This window comes from Quercus lobata, chromosome 2 (genome assembly GCF_001633185.2).
Source record: "Quercus lobata isolate SW786 chromosome 2, ValleyOak3.0 Primary Assembly, whole genome shotgun sequence".
Classification (NCBI taxonomy): domain Eukaryota; kingdom Viridiplantae; phylum Streptophyta; class Magnoliopsida; order Fagales; family Fagaceae; genus Quercus; species Quercus lobata.
In genome coordinates this window covers 14,024,702-14,040,034 of record NC_044905.1, presented here as the reverse complement: position 1 = coordinate 14,040,034, position 15,333 = coordinate 14,024,702, and the positions used below count along the sequence as shown (strand labels likewise).

General features: G+C 35.2%; 2 protein-coding genes across 2 annotated transcripts; one reads left to right on the top strand and one right to left on the bottom strand.

The window, feature by feature from the left end:
• The first annotated feature begins 1,234 nt into the window (after positions 1-1,234).
• LOC115974619 (putative metallocarboxypeptidase ecm14) lies at positions 1,235-7,290 on the top strand. The gene is made up of 11 exons (XM_031095043.1): positions 1,235-1,639; positions 2,188-2,245; positions 2,319-2,429; positions 2,664-2,801; positions 3,278-3,347; positions 3,433-3,488; positions 3,730-3,855; positions 5,831-5,970; positions 6,426-6,498; positions 6,584-6,658; positions 6,807-7,290. The coding sequence occupies exons 1-11, from the start codon at positions 1,515-1,517 to the stop codon at positions 7,122-7,124; spliced, it is 1,290 nt and encodes a 429-aa protein (XP_030950903.1). The 5' UTR covers positions 1,235-1,514; the 3' UTR covers positions 7,125-7,290.
• A 562-nt stretch (positions 7,291-7,852) lies between these two features.
• On the bottom strand, positions 7,853-12,370 carry LOC115974618 (pentatricopeptide repeat-containing protein At5g42310, chloroplastic). Its single transcript, XM_031095042.1, has 4 exons — positions 10,391-12,370; positions 9,588-9,740; positions 9,419-9,490; positions 7,853-8,667 (listed from the first exon to the last, which is right to left on the bottom strand). The coding sequence occupies exons 1-4, from the start codon at positions 12,161-12,163 to the stop codon at positions 8,557-8,559; spliced, it is 2,109 nt and encodes a 702-aa protein (XP_030950902.1). The 5' UTR covers positions 12,164-12,370; the 3' UTR covers positions 7,853-8,556.
• Between the last annotated feature and the right edge of the window lie 2,963 nt (positions 12,371-15,333).

The window sequence follows — 15,333 nt, the reverse complement described above, 5'->3', positions numbered from 1 at the left end:
TATTATATATGTTGTATTTAAAATTTGACATATTATATTATTAATTTATAAAATATTATGTACTAAAATTTTTAATATTCCTTAGACTAGTAGACAATAGGATGTGTGATATACTAAAGAAAAAATAAAGGAGAGTATGTTATGTATTTGTTACATGTAACATCATATTCTCAGAGGGTATTTCATGTAAAAGTGATAAATCTTCAATTCCACTCTCTTTGATTTGCCAAAAAAAAAAATCCACCATCTTATGTGTGGTACCTAAACCTAGGACACTCGATAATTTTAGGTCGGGGTCCCAAATTACTTGTTAGGATGGGTAGGAAATTTCCTACCATGGGAAGGCTCCCAAGAGCTAATCTAGCAGCCTAAGGGGAGGTGCTGAGGCCTACGCAATGATCCTTTACCTCGTTTATGTGTTTTTCGAGAAGGACCAAGCAATACTGAGTTGAATCCCTCTATCCCTCTTTGGTTGTTCCTCTCTACTCTCTTATGTATCTCTCCCCCTCCCCCCCCCCCCCCCCAAAACAAAAAAAAAGCCCCATATTTTCTAGTTTCATTTCCCTTTTATAGTGCACCTCTAGTGGGGTCTCAATGATGATGTTTTATCCCCTTTGTCATGTGGAGCTCACCTTTGTTCAAGATTCCTGATTCAGTGGAACCTTGTGAGAATTCTTTTAAAACTTGCACCTAACGCCAAATGGTACTCAGCAAGCAATTCCCCTAAGGCACTATCCGTTTATATCTACTCGGATGGTCGGTGCGGGCCAGGTTGATTACTAAGTAAGTCCAAAGCCTTTGATTTGGTCTTTGGCCTAACAATGGCTAACTGGCTGGCCCAACCTGATGACCATACATTACAGTAGTACATTAAGCATTTATATATACTTTTTAAATATTAACTACATGATTTATTTAATGATCAAAAGTGGTATATCTATAACAATTTCATAATAAATTTTATGTGTTAAATTGTTATTAGTTCTAATTAAAATTTTTTTTTTACCTGTAACAGTCAATAATAACCTTATATTTATATGATTAATTTGAAAATATAAACTAGGTATCTTCAGACTATTTTGAGAGTTAAAAAAAAAAAAAAAAATCAAATGCAAATATAATGCAGCATTTATTCAAAATGGAAACACGGTATATTTCACCTCTGATTTTCCCCAAAAAAAAATCCAACCATTAAAATCCGAATTTATCTGAAATAAAAAATAAAAAATAAAAACCCGACTGGATCAATTATCAAAAGAAATCCATTGTTGAATGTGAACAATTTCGGAGACCAAAACTGTCAGAAGTCCCATACATTCTCTCTCTAACCTTTTCAATCATCCGAAATTCCAAAAGCAAAGTCCTTCTTTCATAATTGTTTACATTTTTTTTTTTCCACAGCTCCGAACAAACATAGGCGAAAATGTCACATATTTTTGTGCAAACAAAAATGAAATGAAGGCAAATCGAGCTACACAGAAGAATCTTGTTGTTCTTCTTCAATTGCTTTTAACATGGGTCATTTCCTTTCACTCTTCTTCTTTGCTTTTCTGCAAAGTTTCTTCCTCGTTAATGGGGATAATGACAATCTCACTCACCCGCCATTAGTGCCCATCAACCGCGATCTCTACCATTCCAGGTAATTCCCTATCAAACCCACTCTCTATTTTCTCTCCTTTTGCCCAGATTTTCTATTTCTGCTCTTTGATTCTTCGGAATTTGTAGGACAATAATGGGTTTTGTTGGAATTGGTGATTTCGATTTGATAAAGTTCATATTTTGATTGAATCTTGCAACTTTGTAGTGAAGCTTACGTGGTTTTATAGGTCAAAAATTGTTTATTTTTTAGTTGAACCTGTGAAAATTCAATCTGGGTCTTGATTATTTTTTATGCTCCGTTTGGTTGTTGAGAAATTGATCCTGGAATTTGAATTTTTTTTGAAAAAAATTTGTTTCATTTTTTGTATATTCAACTGAACTAACTAAACTAGTCCCATGAAAGGAAAGAAAGAAAGGAAAAAAAAAAAACTATTGGTTTGGAATTTAGATCCCTCTTATCCAATTTATTTGTTTAATACGCCTAGCTGTGCCCTTTTTTTTTTCAGCTTAAGCTTTTGGAATATAGCTAATCCAACAAATATCATGGTGATTTTTAATTTTCTTTGTTTGTTCTTTGGAATTTTGCAGTGGTGATTTGATGGAGATGATAAATGGTTTGGTCCATCGGCACCCGGATAAACTCACTGTAGGTTGTTGTGATTTATCTTCGTTAGTGATAACGCTTGATTTCAATTTCTGATTATTAATGTCTTTAACAGATGGAAACAATTAAATCTATAAATAAGGGCTACCAGGCAGAGATCTCAGTGGTCACATATTGCAGAGGAAGGAAAGATAATGATGACAGCTCAAAGTTTCGGATCCTTCTTGTAAGTTCTCTACACAAGTGCCTGTGTTGGATCACATATGGACTCCTTTAACAAGATTTTAACTAAGCAGTTGCTTGTTAGGCATTAATTTTGTCCAGTTGTTAAGCGTAAACTATTGATATCAGAAATATAAAAAGAATGTACTTTGGAAATCTTATTTCCAACATGTAGTGGATAGATAATCTCAGATTGGTAATTGCTGCTGTTTTTGACAGATAATTCCTTGTCTTCCAGAGTTTTGGTCAGCATGGAAGGGAACTCATTTCAACTGAACTTGCTTTCCGGATTTTGTCAATCTTAAGTGAAGAGCAGTTTCTACCCAACGTGGACTCAGCTTCTCTAAACAGTTCCCTTGACAAGCTTGTCATAAAGGTAACTTTAATTAAATTTCCAGAGCATTTTTCTTCTACTGAGTTAATTGAAATTATGCTTTGGATTTTGATCCACATTATCAACTTGCTACATTGGTGCCTATATACAAGCTCACTGAATGAATGGAATGACTTTCAGTGCTGTATCAATATCTGTGTCACAAAGTTAGATGCTCAGGGAGAATATATCCTTCCATGTTGGTCGTGTTTATGTACTTTATCAAACATTAGATTGATCATTGGAACTTAGTTGATCAGTAAAAACTTTATGGTTGTTTTTCTGCAAAGTCTCAGATTGATATTTAGTTAGAAAGACATGCCTGAGCTGTATCAAAACGTTATTGCAGTGATAAAAGGACACGCCTTTATACCCAAAGGATTAAATTGTTTGAAATGTGACTGCCTTTTGCTATTTTTGGGGAAATACTGTACAGAACTTTGGTAATTTTATTATGCTGATATGCTATGAAATGTCAGGTAGTACCGATGGAAAATTTGAATGGTCGCAAGATTGTTGAAGCAGGGGATCTTTGTGAGAGGAGAAATGGTCATGCTCCTGACTTTTCTTTCTTCAAAAGTTAGATGACTACTTGGAAATATACTGAAATCCTTAAGTTTGTATTTTTGGGCAGGGAGAGGGGTTGATCTCAACCGAAATTGGAGTGTTGACTGGGGCAAGAAGGAGAAGGTTTGTCATCTCTTATCATTTTTTATATTTTGTAACGCATGCTGTGTACATCTCTAAAGCTTGTTGGTGTTGATGTATTAATTTGGTAAATATGCTGAGGTGGACCTTTTTAAAATTGATTGACAGCACTTTTACACTTTTGGGTTATGGGTGAGGCACTAGGTTTAATTATTTAAGGATTTTATACTCAATGTTATGCTATCCTTTGATAGTTTTTCTCATTTTTGTTCTTTAATTACAGGACTATGATCCGTATGAGGAAAATCCTGGTACTGGTCCTTTTAGTGAGCCAGAAACTCAAATAATGCGGAAACTTGCTATATCTTTTGATCCACATGTATGGGTTAATGTGCACTCTGGAATGGAGGTAAGTTTTATTGAGGTTCCTGCCAACATTCACTGTTGGCTGTTGTGGATTGTGCAAGTGCTTTTTGCCTTCAAAAAGTTTTATATTAATAATTTATCAAATGTCTACCCAAGATTATAGCATTAAAAGAGGGTCTAACAATTGAATGAACTGAAAACTATTCATGTCTTTAACATTCTTGTTATTTTCGTTGTGCTCTACCACCTTTCAAGGAAAAAAAATTTATCATAATGGCTCATAAACAGCTTTAGCTTGGCTGTGTTTTGGTTGGTTCTGCCTTGTTTAATGTCTTGGACAGGACATATTGTGTGGGAAGATACTGGGTTCATGTGCAAGGGTTGTTGTGAATTTTTTTTATTTAAAATTAACAAACACTGGCACATTACATGAACAAGCCGGTTGAGATCAAAATTAGTCTTGGTTAGGATGACAGATGTGCTTCTATAGGCTTGTTAACTAGCTCGTGTATGTAAGCAGTGTTCAAATGGGGCTAGTTAGGTTGGATTGATAGTAATATTGATTCTAGCTTGTAATTTTTGTGAAGCTCAATTCAAATAACCTATTAATTGTTTGACTTGCGTCAGCTCAGGTTTGTAACACTCCCCCTAAAAGTCTCTCTCATACCTAATGTGATCTTTCCATATGAAAATCTTCCAGGGAAACATAAGCAACAAATACTCCTATAATCTCCTCCTTCACCACCAAACCAATGATTGCAAAATTTATCAGCAATAAAATATAGATTGAGCACCAGATCTGACATAACCACATCCAAAAAGAAGAATGTGTTAAGGTATTTTCAGATTTACCCAGAAAAAGAGTGATTTGGTTTTCCTAATGCTTCTTTAAGATGTTGCATGTTTTTGCATATGAAACATGCTGAGCGGTGGACCTCATCACCAAACTAGATTGCACGCTCAAGTTTGATTCGTTTTCTTGTCAATTAAGCTTGATTTTGTTACAAGCTGCTTGACTAAATTATTCTTTCCCCATATATATAATGACATCATGAGCAAAAAAAAATGATTCATTCGCAAATATATAGTAATAATTAATAACTAATTCATAATTGAAATTATATTATTTGAGTTAATTAGATATAATGATTTTTTGTTATGAACTTATAAAAATTAAATTCACCAACCTTGTATTGTTAAAAATTATATATAATATTTATTGCGAAATGAGCTATTTATGTTATCAATAAATTACAAGTAATAAATTAATATCTTATAAACTTATTTACAAATTAACACAATCCGATCTCAAGTTTTTATAACTATATTTTTATATATGTATGCATTTAAAACATTTAAGGTTATGTATATACTCAAATCAAGCCTCACACTTATGAGCTTATTCCCGAACACATTATTATGTTTGAGCTTGGCTCATTTTATATTTGAGCCTAAATCTGAATGTGAGCTTGGTTAATTTGCTAAATAAATGAACATAAAAAGTTTTTTCCTTGAGCTGAGCTCGAGCAGTTCATTTACAGCCTAATATATGAGTCTTAAAAATCCATTGAGGAAAGACAAAAGCTCAAAGTATCTTAGATAGAAGGACAGACATCATGTTTTGTAGAGAGGAAATAAGATGATCCTTGTGCCGAAGAAAACCAAATATAACACATGGGTTAAGGGTCAAGTCTGTAATTTTTCTTACTTCTCCCCCTCCCAGAACCCAGTCATATATGCCTATCAATGATTACATAGATGAAAGAATTTTCCAGCATTTGTGCCTAGTTGGCATTGTGCTTGTTTGATGCAATTAGTGGAAATTTGGATTGTCAATGCTGTCTGGGGGAACTCAAGGCCCTCCTAATTATGAATTAGAAGTACTGATTTTCTATAATTTGAAATACATTATTTAGATTCTATTTGAATGTTTTTCTTTTCCTGTACAATTAATTTTTGCCATCATTTACAATATACTTTTGCATACAGCTAATGTCTTTGGCTGCTTGTTTGTTCAGGCTCTCTTTATGCCATATGACCATAGAAACACTACACCTGATGGAGTTTCTTCACACCAGATGAAACTGTTGCTTGAAGAAGTGAACCATCTTCATTGCCAAAACCGTTGCATGACTGGGTCAGGTGGAGGCTCCGTGGGGTTAGTATTACTTTATATTGAGATCAGTGATCATCGTGAAAACATTCCATTAGTTAGAGGAGACTCGATGCTCATTTATGTAGAGCAATCACCTCAATGCTGACTAAGACAATGGCCTTAGAGATTGAATCAAGAATCTGGCTATGAGGATTGTGAACAATTATCTTCCATCCTTATATTAAATGCAAAATACATGGTCTTGAAGCTAAAGAGTGCTGATATTCAGTGAGTCTAGAAGATCCAATTGGGAAACAGATTTGAGGTGTTAATTATGATTTTTTTTTTCCGTTAGTTTAATGTTAGCTTATATTTTAGGTACATGGCAGTATGGCGCATCATATAAGGTTGTTCATGTTCATCAGGTCTTAACTCTAAGGAGTCATTAGGAACATGGAAATTTGCCATTTAAACATGTTCAATTACATCTTTTTATGAGTGTCTTTGCTCTATTTTAGGTATTTGGCACATGGGACAGCAACGGATTACATGTATGACATTATAAGGGTGCCCATGGCGTTCACATTTGAGGTTTATGAAATCAGAATTCTCATCCTGTAATTGCTTACATCAATTTGACTCATTCACATCCTTACCATTTTGCACTGACTGACAGATATATGGAGACGGAGCAGCCTCGTCCAAAGACTGCTTTAAAATGTTCAATCCCACTGACCTCACTACCTTCAATGTGTGTTAGTTTGGATTGCTCCATGTCTTTTCAATGCTTTTGATTATCTTCTTTCTTCCTTCATTTGAGTAGAGGGAGTCTGCAGTTGATTGAGAATGAGAGTAATAGGATCACATTTCTTTAACAATTTCTTCTTTTTGGCTTGCAGAGAGTTCTCAATGACTGGTCTGCTGCATTTTTCACTATTTTCAAATTGGGTCCACAACAACTCGGTGAAGTCCATTCAAAGGTGCATTTGCCCAACATGCAGACGGAGGAATCCATTGATGAGTATCTCAATGGGTATTTGATGCAGAGGAGCAGTAGGCATGGGAAAAAGATGGAGGTGCTCGATGTTGGGCTGCAAGAGATGAGAACGTATTTCAGGCTCTTCTTGCTGTCCTCAGCATTGTTATTATTTATGTTCTGTTCCAGAATTGCAAAAAGCAAGTCTAGTCGACCGGTTCTTCCAGCTATGCCTCTCTGACATTTTACGTTGATGAGCAGCGCACAAAATAGTGATTTATGTTAAAATTTTGACAAAGATGTAAGTTAGTACAGTCTATATACAACAAAAATATTCTTTAACCCATAATGTAATTGCTTATTTTGTAGCACAGCTCATTTGAAGACTTAAACCACCATTGTTGCCATGGGCTTGTGGTACATTCTGAACATAATTATAACTTATGGTTTGCCAAGGCAAAAAGAAAGGAGAAAAAATGTTGGGAAGTCTATTTTAAAATAGGGTTCAGTTAATGTATGCACTTAGGGCATACATTAATCATTTATTTTTGAAAACATTTTATGGAGAATTGAAAAAGTTTTTAAAAAAGTGGGTGACTTATTCATTTTTTCATAAAACAAACAAACACATGCAAGATGGATGTCAATGCACCGATTCTCAAGAACTAAGCTGAAAATAAAAAAGAGAAAAAAGATGCAATGATGAGTTATGCAACACCATAGATAATGCCACGATGGGAGGAGTTTTCATCATTGCATCTTTTTCCATTTTTCTTATATTCTTATTTGGGACAAATAAAAGATAGGAGAACTAAACTTTGCATTTAATTTGTATTTTTGTTGCTGAGGCACATGCTAGAGTAAACAAACAAAAGTAACTAAAAGTCCAATTTTTGAATTTATAACGGGAAAATGAAAATGGCAAAATAAAATGAAATAAAACAGAGGTTAATTTGTGACCACCCCAACTGATGAAGAATAACATTTTATACCAATGTTTTTACTGATTCTTTCATTTACAAAACAATAACAAAATAGTAAATTATTCTAGAAGCTGTACTCGCATCCTCTGTATTTTGACTGATGCAATCGTGATACAGGTAACATTTTTTTGATGGTTCTGAGGAAGGAAAAAAATTACAACCTCAAATGAGAGGAGAGGATGGGGTTGGGGGGGGATGTTCTTCAAGTCCTCGGGTGTTTTGATGCTGGCCATGCTCTGCATTTGCTTGCATTCCTAACTCCAGAACAGCATTGCTCTCTTAGTATAAATTTCTTTCTCATGGAGACCAAACATGAATAAAAAATCTGCTGGAAAACCATTTAAACCAGACAACGAGAATCAATTGGCATAGGAGATTCTAGAATCTGCACACCATTTGCAACATTGCTCTCATTGTACGTCGTTCTTTATATAAATAATAACACGACTTTTCCTTGGGATTTCAGAATTTCCAACTCTCAAACCGTCCCTTACTTTGTAAAATTCATATTAGTAGCTTGAACTTCAAGACTAAACATTTTCGTTCGCTCAACAAAACTGAAACTTCTACATCCCTTGCTGTGCATTGCTGAAAATATCAACTGAAGATTGTGACCACTAACCTCAAAGTGACAACCAACTGATCAAATACAATAGTCCTGTACTTTGCTTTGGCTGTGAGGCCCATCAACTATAATTTCAGTGCCTGCTTCGTGTATCTCAGAGCAGACCGTAACATTGCTTTAGCTTTTCCATCCGGAGTGCACCCGGACGAAATCATTTCTTCATACACAGCTGGAACCTAATATACACTATTCAACTCAGCACATACAGAAGCAACAACAACAACAACAACATATATATATATATATATATATGTACAACATTAATTATCCTTTCCGTAATGAAAATTCACAGCCTGGTAGCTCTGCACAGTCTTACGAACATGAATTTAGTCAGAGCAAATGGAATTAAAGACAATATATGAAGCTTCATCATAATTTTAGTATTTTAATATATTATGTTTAATCTAATTAATATGTTTATTAAACTTACATAAATTTAAGTCCTTAACGGGTTCATGATGTGGTAAACCACAATAAGACAAATGATGCCTGTTAAGTGTATTAAGTAGGTTAGCAAGTACTTCAATTTAGTATGCTGCCCACTCTTTTTTTTGATAAGTAAAAATTTCATTTTAAGAGAAACTAAATATGAAGGATGATTATATACATCCTCATAACAAGTTAAATTCAGAAATTCGTGGGAGTGATAAAATTTATGGAAAAAAGAGTTCCTAAGTCCCTACATACTGCGTATGAAATAAAACTTCTGTTAAGTCTAATCTTTCTTGAGTGGAAAATAATAACTTTTTACATTATCATTCAGTAACTTTTCTTGTGCAATAGACTAGTTTTTACATTTTTTTTTTCCTTATATAGTAGATAGTTAATACCTACACATTGAAAAAAAAAATACTGAGAATCATCTATGGTAAAGGGCAGCAGGGCGTCCTTAATTTAGGTCTCTAAAGCAATATAATAGATTTATACCTTAAAGAATTTATCAACACGAATCAGAGCTTTCATAAGCGTAGTATATGTGATCACATCTGGTTTCAAGTTCTGCAATTATGGGGAACCCAATGGACATATAGTAAGATGGCAAGAATAGTTGAACTTTAGAATATACAAAATGGTATGTAGTTAGACGGTAACATACATTTTCCTTCATGTATTGCAACACAGCAAAGGCTTCAGCATCTCTTCTATCCTCACCAAATGCATTAATTAATGAATTGAGAGCTAAAAGACTGGGCATCAGGCCATCTGCTCTCATTACCCTAAACGCATTTATTGCTTCCTCAGACAAACCCTGTGAAAAGTTGGAATTCAAGACTATCAAATGCATATTCAAAAAACTATCTTATTCACAATCAAACAATTCAAAAAAGTAAAAGCCTATGTGTTCAACACAGCTCAACTCAATTATGTTGATATATCCTGTTGTTTTAAATGTTCTGGAAGAAAGTGGTGCATTGGGCATGTACTCGTACCCCCTCAATGTATATTACCGATGAGGTTTGTGATCAAATTCAGCTTTAAAGTTTAAACCCATTGAGGAAAGCTTCCTTAAGAAGATAAGGACGATAATCAATAGTAACGCATTTTGATATCTGAAAGGCACAGAGCCACAACAAAACTATGGAACTTCTAATTATGACAATAGACTATAATTAAGCCATCTCATTGTTTATGCAATACTGTAACGCTAAGTCTGTCAATGATCACCTCAAATGCTACTGCTTGTTTGACTTGTCTTAGGTTACTAGCACTTCCTCAAAAGGGTACAGGTATAGAAGATGCTGTTAACAATATAAATGCATTTTGATATATGCAGGACACAAATAACACAGGACGCCTATAATCTTATCCTATTATGGCCATGCCAAAGCAATAGAGTACATATATATTCGCTCAAAGTAAATTGCTTATGTGATTGTATAGAGGCAACAAGCAACATACCTTCTGCGCATAGGCATTAATCAAGGCGTTGTACATTGTGGAAGGCGGCTTCAACCCCGCAGACTTCATAACATCCAAGCACTCAATCGCATCATCAAACCTCCCCGACTTTCCATAAATATCAACCAATGTCGTGTATGTAACCACATTAGGCAATAACCCCTGACTCTGCATCCTCCCAAACAAGCCCTTCACATCCTTCCACCTCTGCTGCTCCCCAAAACAATTGATCATAATATTATACGTAGTAGTACACGGCTTATACCCTTTCTCCTGCATTTCCTCAAACAACTCCTCTGCCCTATCGTGGTGTCCCGACTTACAATGACAATCAATAAGAGTGTTCCACGTAACATTATCGGGCTCAATCCCCTCCGATAACATCTGTTCAAACGTGGACATAGCATGATCAAGACAATTGTACTTTCCAAATGTATCAATCATCACATTGTAAAAATGCCTATCAGGCCTTACTCCGCTACTCTTCATTTCCTTCAAAACCTGAAACGATCTTTGCCATTCCCCTCTATCTCTATAGCTCGCTAAAATCCTACCAAACAAGAACGAACTAGGCTGTACATTGCTTCCTTTCATTTCTTTCAATATATTCCTCGCACTTTCCCATCGTCCTGCATTCGCATAAGCATCGATAAGAAGACTATATGTGTGTTCATCAGCCAAAACTCCACTCTTCTCCATCTCCAAAACAATCGATTCCGCGTCTTTCAACGAACCGGCTTTCACATACGCTTTAAGAAGCGCATTGTAAGCCTTAGTCCTCGGTTTCAATCCAGAATCTCTAATTTCTTCGAAAATCGCCTCGGCCTCGACGGTTCGACCTGAATTCCCCAATGCGGATATAACCGCAACGAGAGTTGCGGTTTTCGCACTCAATCCGCTGCCTTGAGCCATAGCTAGAAAGTGCATAGCATTGGTAAGGTCACCGGCTTTAGCAAAACCGACGATGATATCGTTTATAAGCTGACAATCGAGCTCAATCTTATCGCATTCGAGCTCTCTGTAAAGCTTTTGCAAGATCGGAGAATCGGCCCTGTTCGTGCGCGTGAGGGACTGAATTATCAAGCTGTAGTTAACGAAATCGGATGGGAAACCGTCTTGGCGCATCCGAGACATTAGATTGAGAGCCTTCTCGAGGTCGTCGTTGCGAGCGCACGCGCCGATTAGCGCGTTGTAGGTTAGCGGAGTTAGGGTTTGTTTCTGAGAGAGTAAGAACGCTTCGTAGAGCTTTTCGGAGCGACCGAGCGCGTGGATGAGAATCGAGTAGAGGAGCTCGTAGGAAAAGCAGAGGTTGTGTTTTCGGAGCCATGAAACGACGGCGTACGCGAGTCCGATGGAGGAGGAGGAAGAGGAGGAGCAGAGAGATTTGAGGAGTGAGTGCCAGAGTGGAGCCGGTACGGCCCGGTAAGTTTCGGCGAGCTTGAATTCGGTCGGGTCGAGTGAAGTTGGAGGGTCCGAGTCCGAAACCAAAACGGAGTTTGAGTATTTGGAGAGGTAGTTGAGGAGTGGAGTGAAGTCGTAGCGGCGGTTATGGATGTGGTTTTCGTGTTCGCTTTCGCTTTCTTCTTCGTCGTAGTCGTTAATTTGTCTTGAGGAAATGGAAACGGAAAGAGAGGATTCGTTAACGGTGGTGGCAAGGGCGGTGACGGAAGTAACGGAAAGTGGCGGTTGGAAGAGATAGTGGTTGTGGTGTATTGGATAAGATAAGTGAAGAGAAGGGAAACGAGTTGGAAATGGCGGGAGCAGAAGAAACATGTTATGTTATATATTGTTAACTAAGTGAGAAGAGTACGGGAGAGTCGAGAGTAGAGAGAGCACAGGTGGCTCAGTAGGGAAGGAACTAAATTTTATATGATAAATTTATGGGATATTTTGCAGATGGCTGGTGAGTGGTGAGAAAGATGAATGCAGATTCAGAATCTTCTGTGAGGCGAAATACCCGACCACGTATCGACGCCAGGGGGGATATTTTATATGTTCAGTGTTAATGCACCCAAAATTGTTCAAGAAGGCCAGCCTCTAAAGCCTAAACTTTTCTATATGGTTCTTGTGGAAGCAAGAAATTAACCCTGTTTAATTTCTTGCTTAAGAACACAATTAATTTAGATTATGGGCTACAATCAATCTGCAGTGGGAAATTTAACAAGAAACCAAAGATTATTTCACTCTTGTAAAAGTATGTAAAAAAACTTTTATTCATATGATCTTTCTATGTTACAATTCTCACTTTATGTGTTTCTCTCTTTGTATTTTGTGTGTCCCCTTTCTCTTTCTTCTTTCTTCCTTTTTATATGAGTTATTTCATCTTTTTTCACGTTTTATCCTTGTCCACCTAGATAACTTCTGATCTTATCGTGCTCTTCTTTATTGGTTTTTCATCATGAAAGAAGTTTTCTAGGGATTTTTCTTACTATTCAAGCATCCACTTGGATAACAAATGATCTTATTGAGCTTGTCCCTTTTCATTAAATGTAGTGATGTCAGGCAAGTGACTTTCATTAATGCGGAGGTTGTCGTGGAATCATCTGGAAATCTCAAACAACTTCCTTAGTGAAGTTGATCTTCTCTAGGACTTACCTCGGTAGTTCGGAAACTGCCTCGAAACTAGGCTAGGAAGGGAATTGGGCCTGATCAATAGTCCGAGGTTATATACCTATTATTAGAATGAACCAGTCTATGTTGGATTTGTTTCCTGTGTTTAGGTCAATGCTTGAAATGAGCCCAATATTTATCCCAATATAATAAGGCCCAATATTTACTCCACTATAGTTCTTTTTCTAGTTGTAAAAAAGTCAATCTTGGAACTAAACAGTTTTATCTTTGGGATGAATTCCACCTATGTGTGTTGTTTTAAATTCCCTGACCAAAAACCTTTAAAAACTCATTAGCTCCCCTTAACCTTGTTTTTTAATATCAAAATGTGGTTGTAGTTGTTGTGTTGAGTTCTTCTCTCTTTCAATGTAGAATACCAGGAAATTATAAAATAAAAAATTTGGCTACAATTCCTGTTAAAAAAAATTAGGCGAAACTACACTATTAGTTCCTAAAGTTTACCTACGAAGGCAACTAGTTCCTTAAATTTCAAGTAAGCGCTATTGGTCCCTCAAGTTAAAAAAAATGAGTGAGGTTAGTCATTTTGTTAACTACTATTAGTGTTATTACTTATGTGGCTAACAGAAAAGTGATGTGACATTTTTTATATTAAAATATTACAAAATTAATACTCTCTTGCCTGTTCTTTCTCACTAATTTGCTACCACAAAGACGGGTCTTTTCACATTTTTCTCACTTCTTGCTGAGATGATCTCACTGAATAGAAGCTCTTTCCTACAAATATAAACCAAACCGATTTCTCAGTTCACACTTTTATTTACACACACCCATTTCGCCAAAATACAATTTCATTATCATTAATATTTTTATTTTCTTATGGGTTCTCCATGTATGTTCCGCTCTTTCACATTAAAACCCACAAAATTCTCTAACTTTCCCAGCATTCGAATTGTTAATCATTTGGTATAACACGATTCAATTCCAAAGAAACAGATTTCCTCATCTAGGTCATCTCTATTTAACTCATTCACATTGAAAAGTTTATCAAATTTTGTTCATTTTTTTAAGAGGGTCAAATTTTTTTAATTTATTATTTATATATTTTGGTGGCACAAAGCAAGACCTGGATATCAAGGTCTTGTTGCTCTTCTATCTCTCAAGTTTAGAGAAAAAGTCCAGTTTAGTGAAAGTGGTAGCTTTGGGCTTAAGAGGTCGGGCTGGAAATGCTGTTGATGTGGTGGAGAAGATCAAGTTGTAGGAAACGAGAGGCGATAAGAGAGAGGAGTAGAGATTTTTCTTGAATTTTGTAATATTTTAATTAAAATAAATGACACGTCAATGAAAAAGATGCCACATCATTATTCCGTTAGTCACTAAGGTAATAATACTAATGATAGTTAACAAAATGACTAACAATGCTCATTTTTAAAACTTGAGGGACTAATAGTGCTCACTTAAAACTTAAGAGATCAATTGCGCTCACATGGTAAACTTTTTGGACCAATAATGTAGTTTCGCCAAAAAATTAACATGACTATATATTTTGAAAATCTAATTGTTTAATTGCATGGTTTTTATTTATTAACACATATGTCAAATTTCGTGCTAATTGGAGTATTATTTATAATTCGATCAATAAATTTATTTTTTATGCATAATTTAAAACTACAAAAACTTAAAATTTAAACATTTAATTAAAAATATAGCTATCGATTTTTGATATTTTGAAAATTTTGTAAGAATGTAGGATATAAAAAGAAAAATATAATTCAATGATAGATTTGTCAAAATTCATGTCCAATAAAAATATATTGAGTAAAGTTGTAGCCAAACATTGCAACAAAAAAAATTGATCATCATGTTTTCTCTCTCCATTTTTTTTTCAAACTTAGATGCATATGTCAAGTAGCATGTGATGATGGTTAGGTAATAGGGTAATTTAGTTTTTTTATTAGGTAAATTTCATTAACATATCATGAGGTTTTGACTAATGCCAATTAGGTCCGAGACTTTTCAAAACTGAACAATTTAGTCTTTAAAGCCAACTTAGTCCCTAAACTTTCTAACTGGTCTAACAGTGTTTAGGGACTAAGTTGGTTTTAAGAACCAAATTGACCAGTTTTGAAAGGATTAGTCTAAATCTTAGAATATATTAAGGAAAATTCATGCTTTTTATTTATTTTATTTTTTTGGGAGTGCAGAAGGGAACATAAGTATGAATTATATTAGTTTTATAAACGGCTTTTTCTATTTGTCTTATATCTTTATTGTCTAAAATTACAAACATAGTTTTAAACTAAAACTATTTTGGGATTTTAATTGACAAGATTAAATATAAGACCTAATTTGACATAATATTTAAACTTTGGACA

What these genes read in the sequence shown, in the direction of transcription:
- LOC115974619 (XM_031095043.1), top strand. Translation starts at nt 1,515, where the DNA reads ATGGGTCATTTCCTTTCACTCTTCTTCTTTGCTTTTCTGCAAAGTTTC. An exon ending in GGCACCCGGATAAACTCACT is followed by an intron (nt 2,246 to 2,318) that starts GTAGGTTGTTGT and finishes TGTCTTTAACAG; the next exon opens with ATGGAAACAATTAAATCTAT. An exon ending in CCATGGCGTTCACATTTGAG is followed by an intron (nt 6,499 to 6,583) that starts GTTTATGAAATC and finishes ACTGACTGACAG; the next exon opens with ATATATGGAGACGGAGCAGC.
- LOC115974618 (XM_031095042.1), bottom strand. Translation starts at nt 12,163, where the DNA reads ATGTTTCTTCTGCTCCCGCCATTTCCAACTCGTTTCCCTTCTCTTCAC. An exon ending in TTAATGCCTATGCGCAGAAG is followed by an intron (nt 9,741 to 10,390) that starts GTATGTTGCTTG and finishes AACTTTTCACAG; the next exon opens with GGTTTGTCTGAGGAAGCAAT. An exon ending in TGCAATACATGAAGGAAAAT is followed by an intron (nt 9,491 to 9,587) that starts GTATGTTACCGT and finishes CCATAATTGCAG; the next exon opens with AACTTGAAACCAGATGTGAT.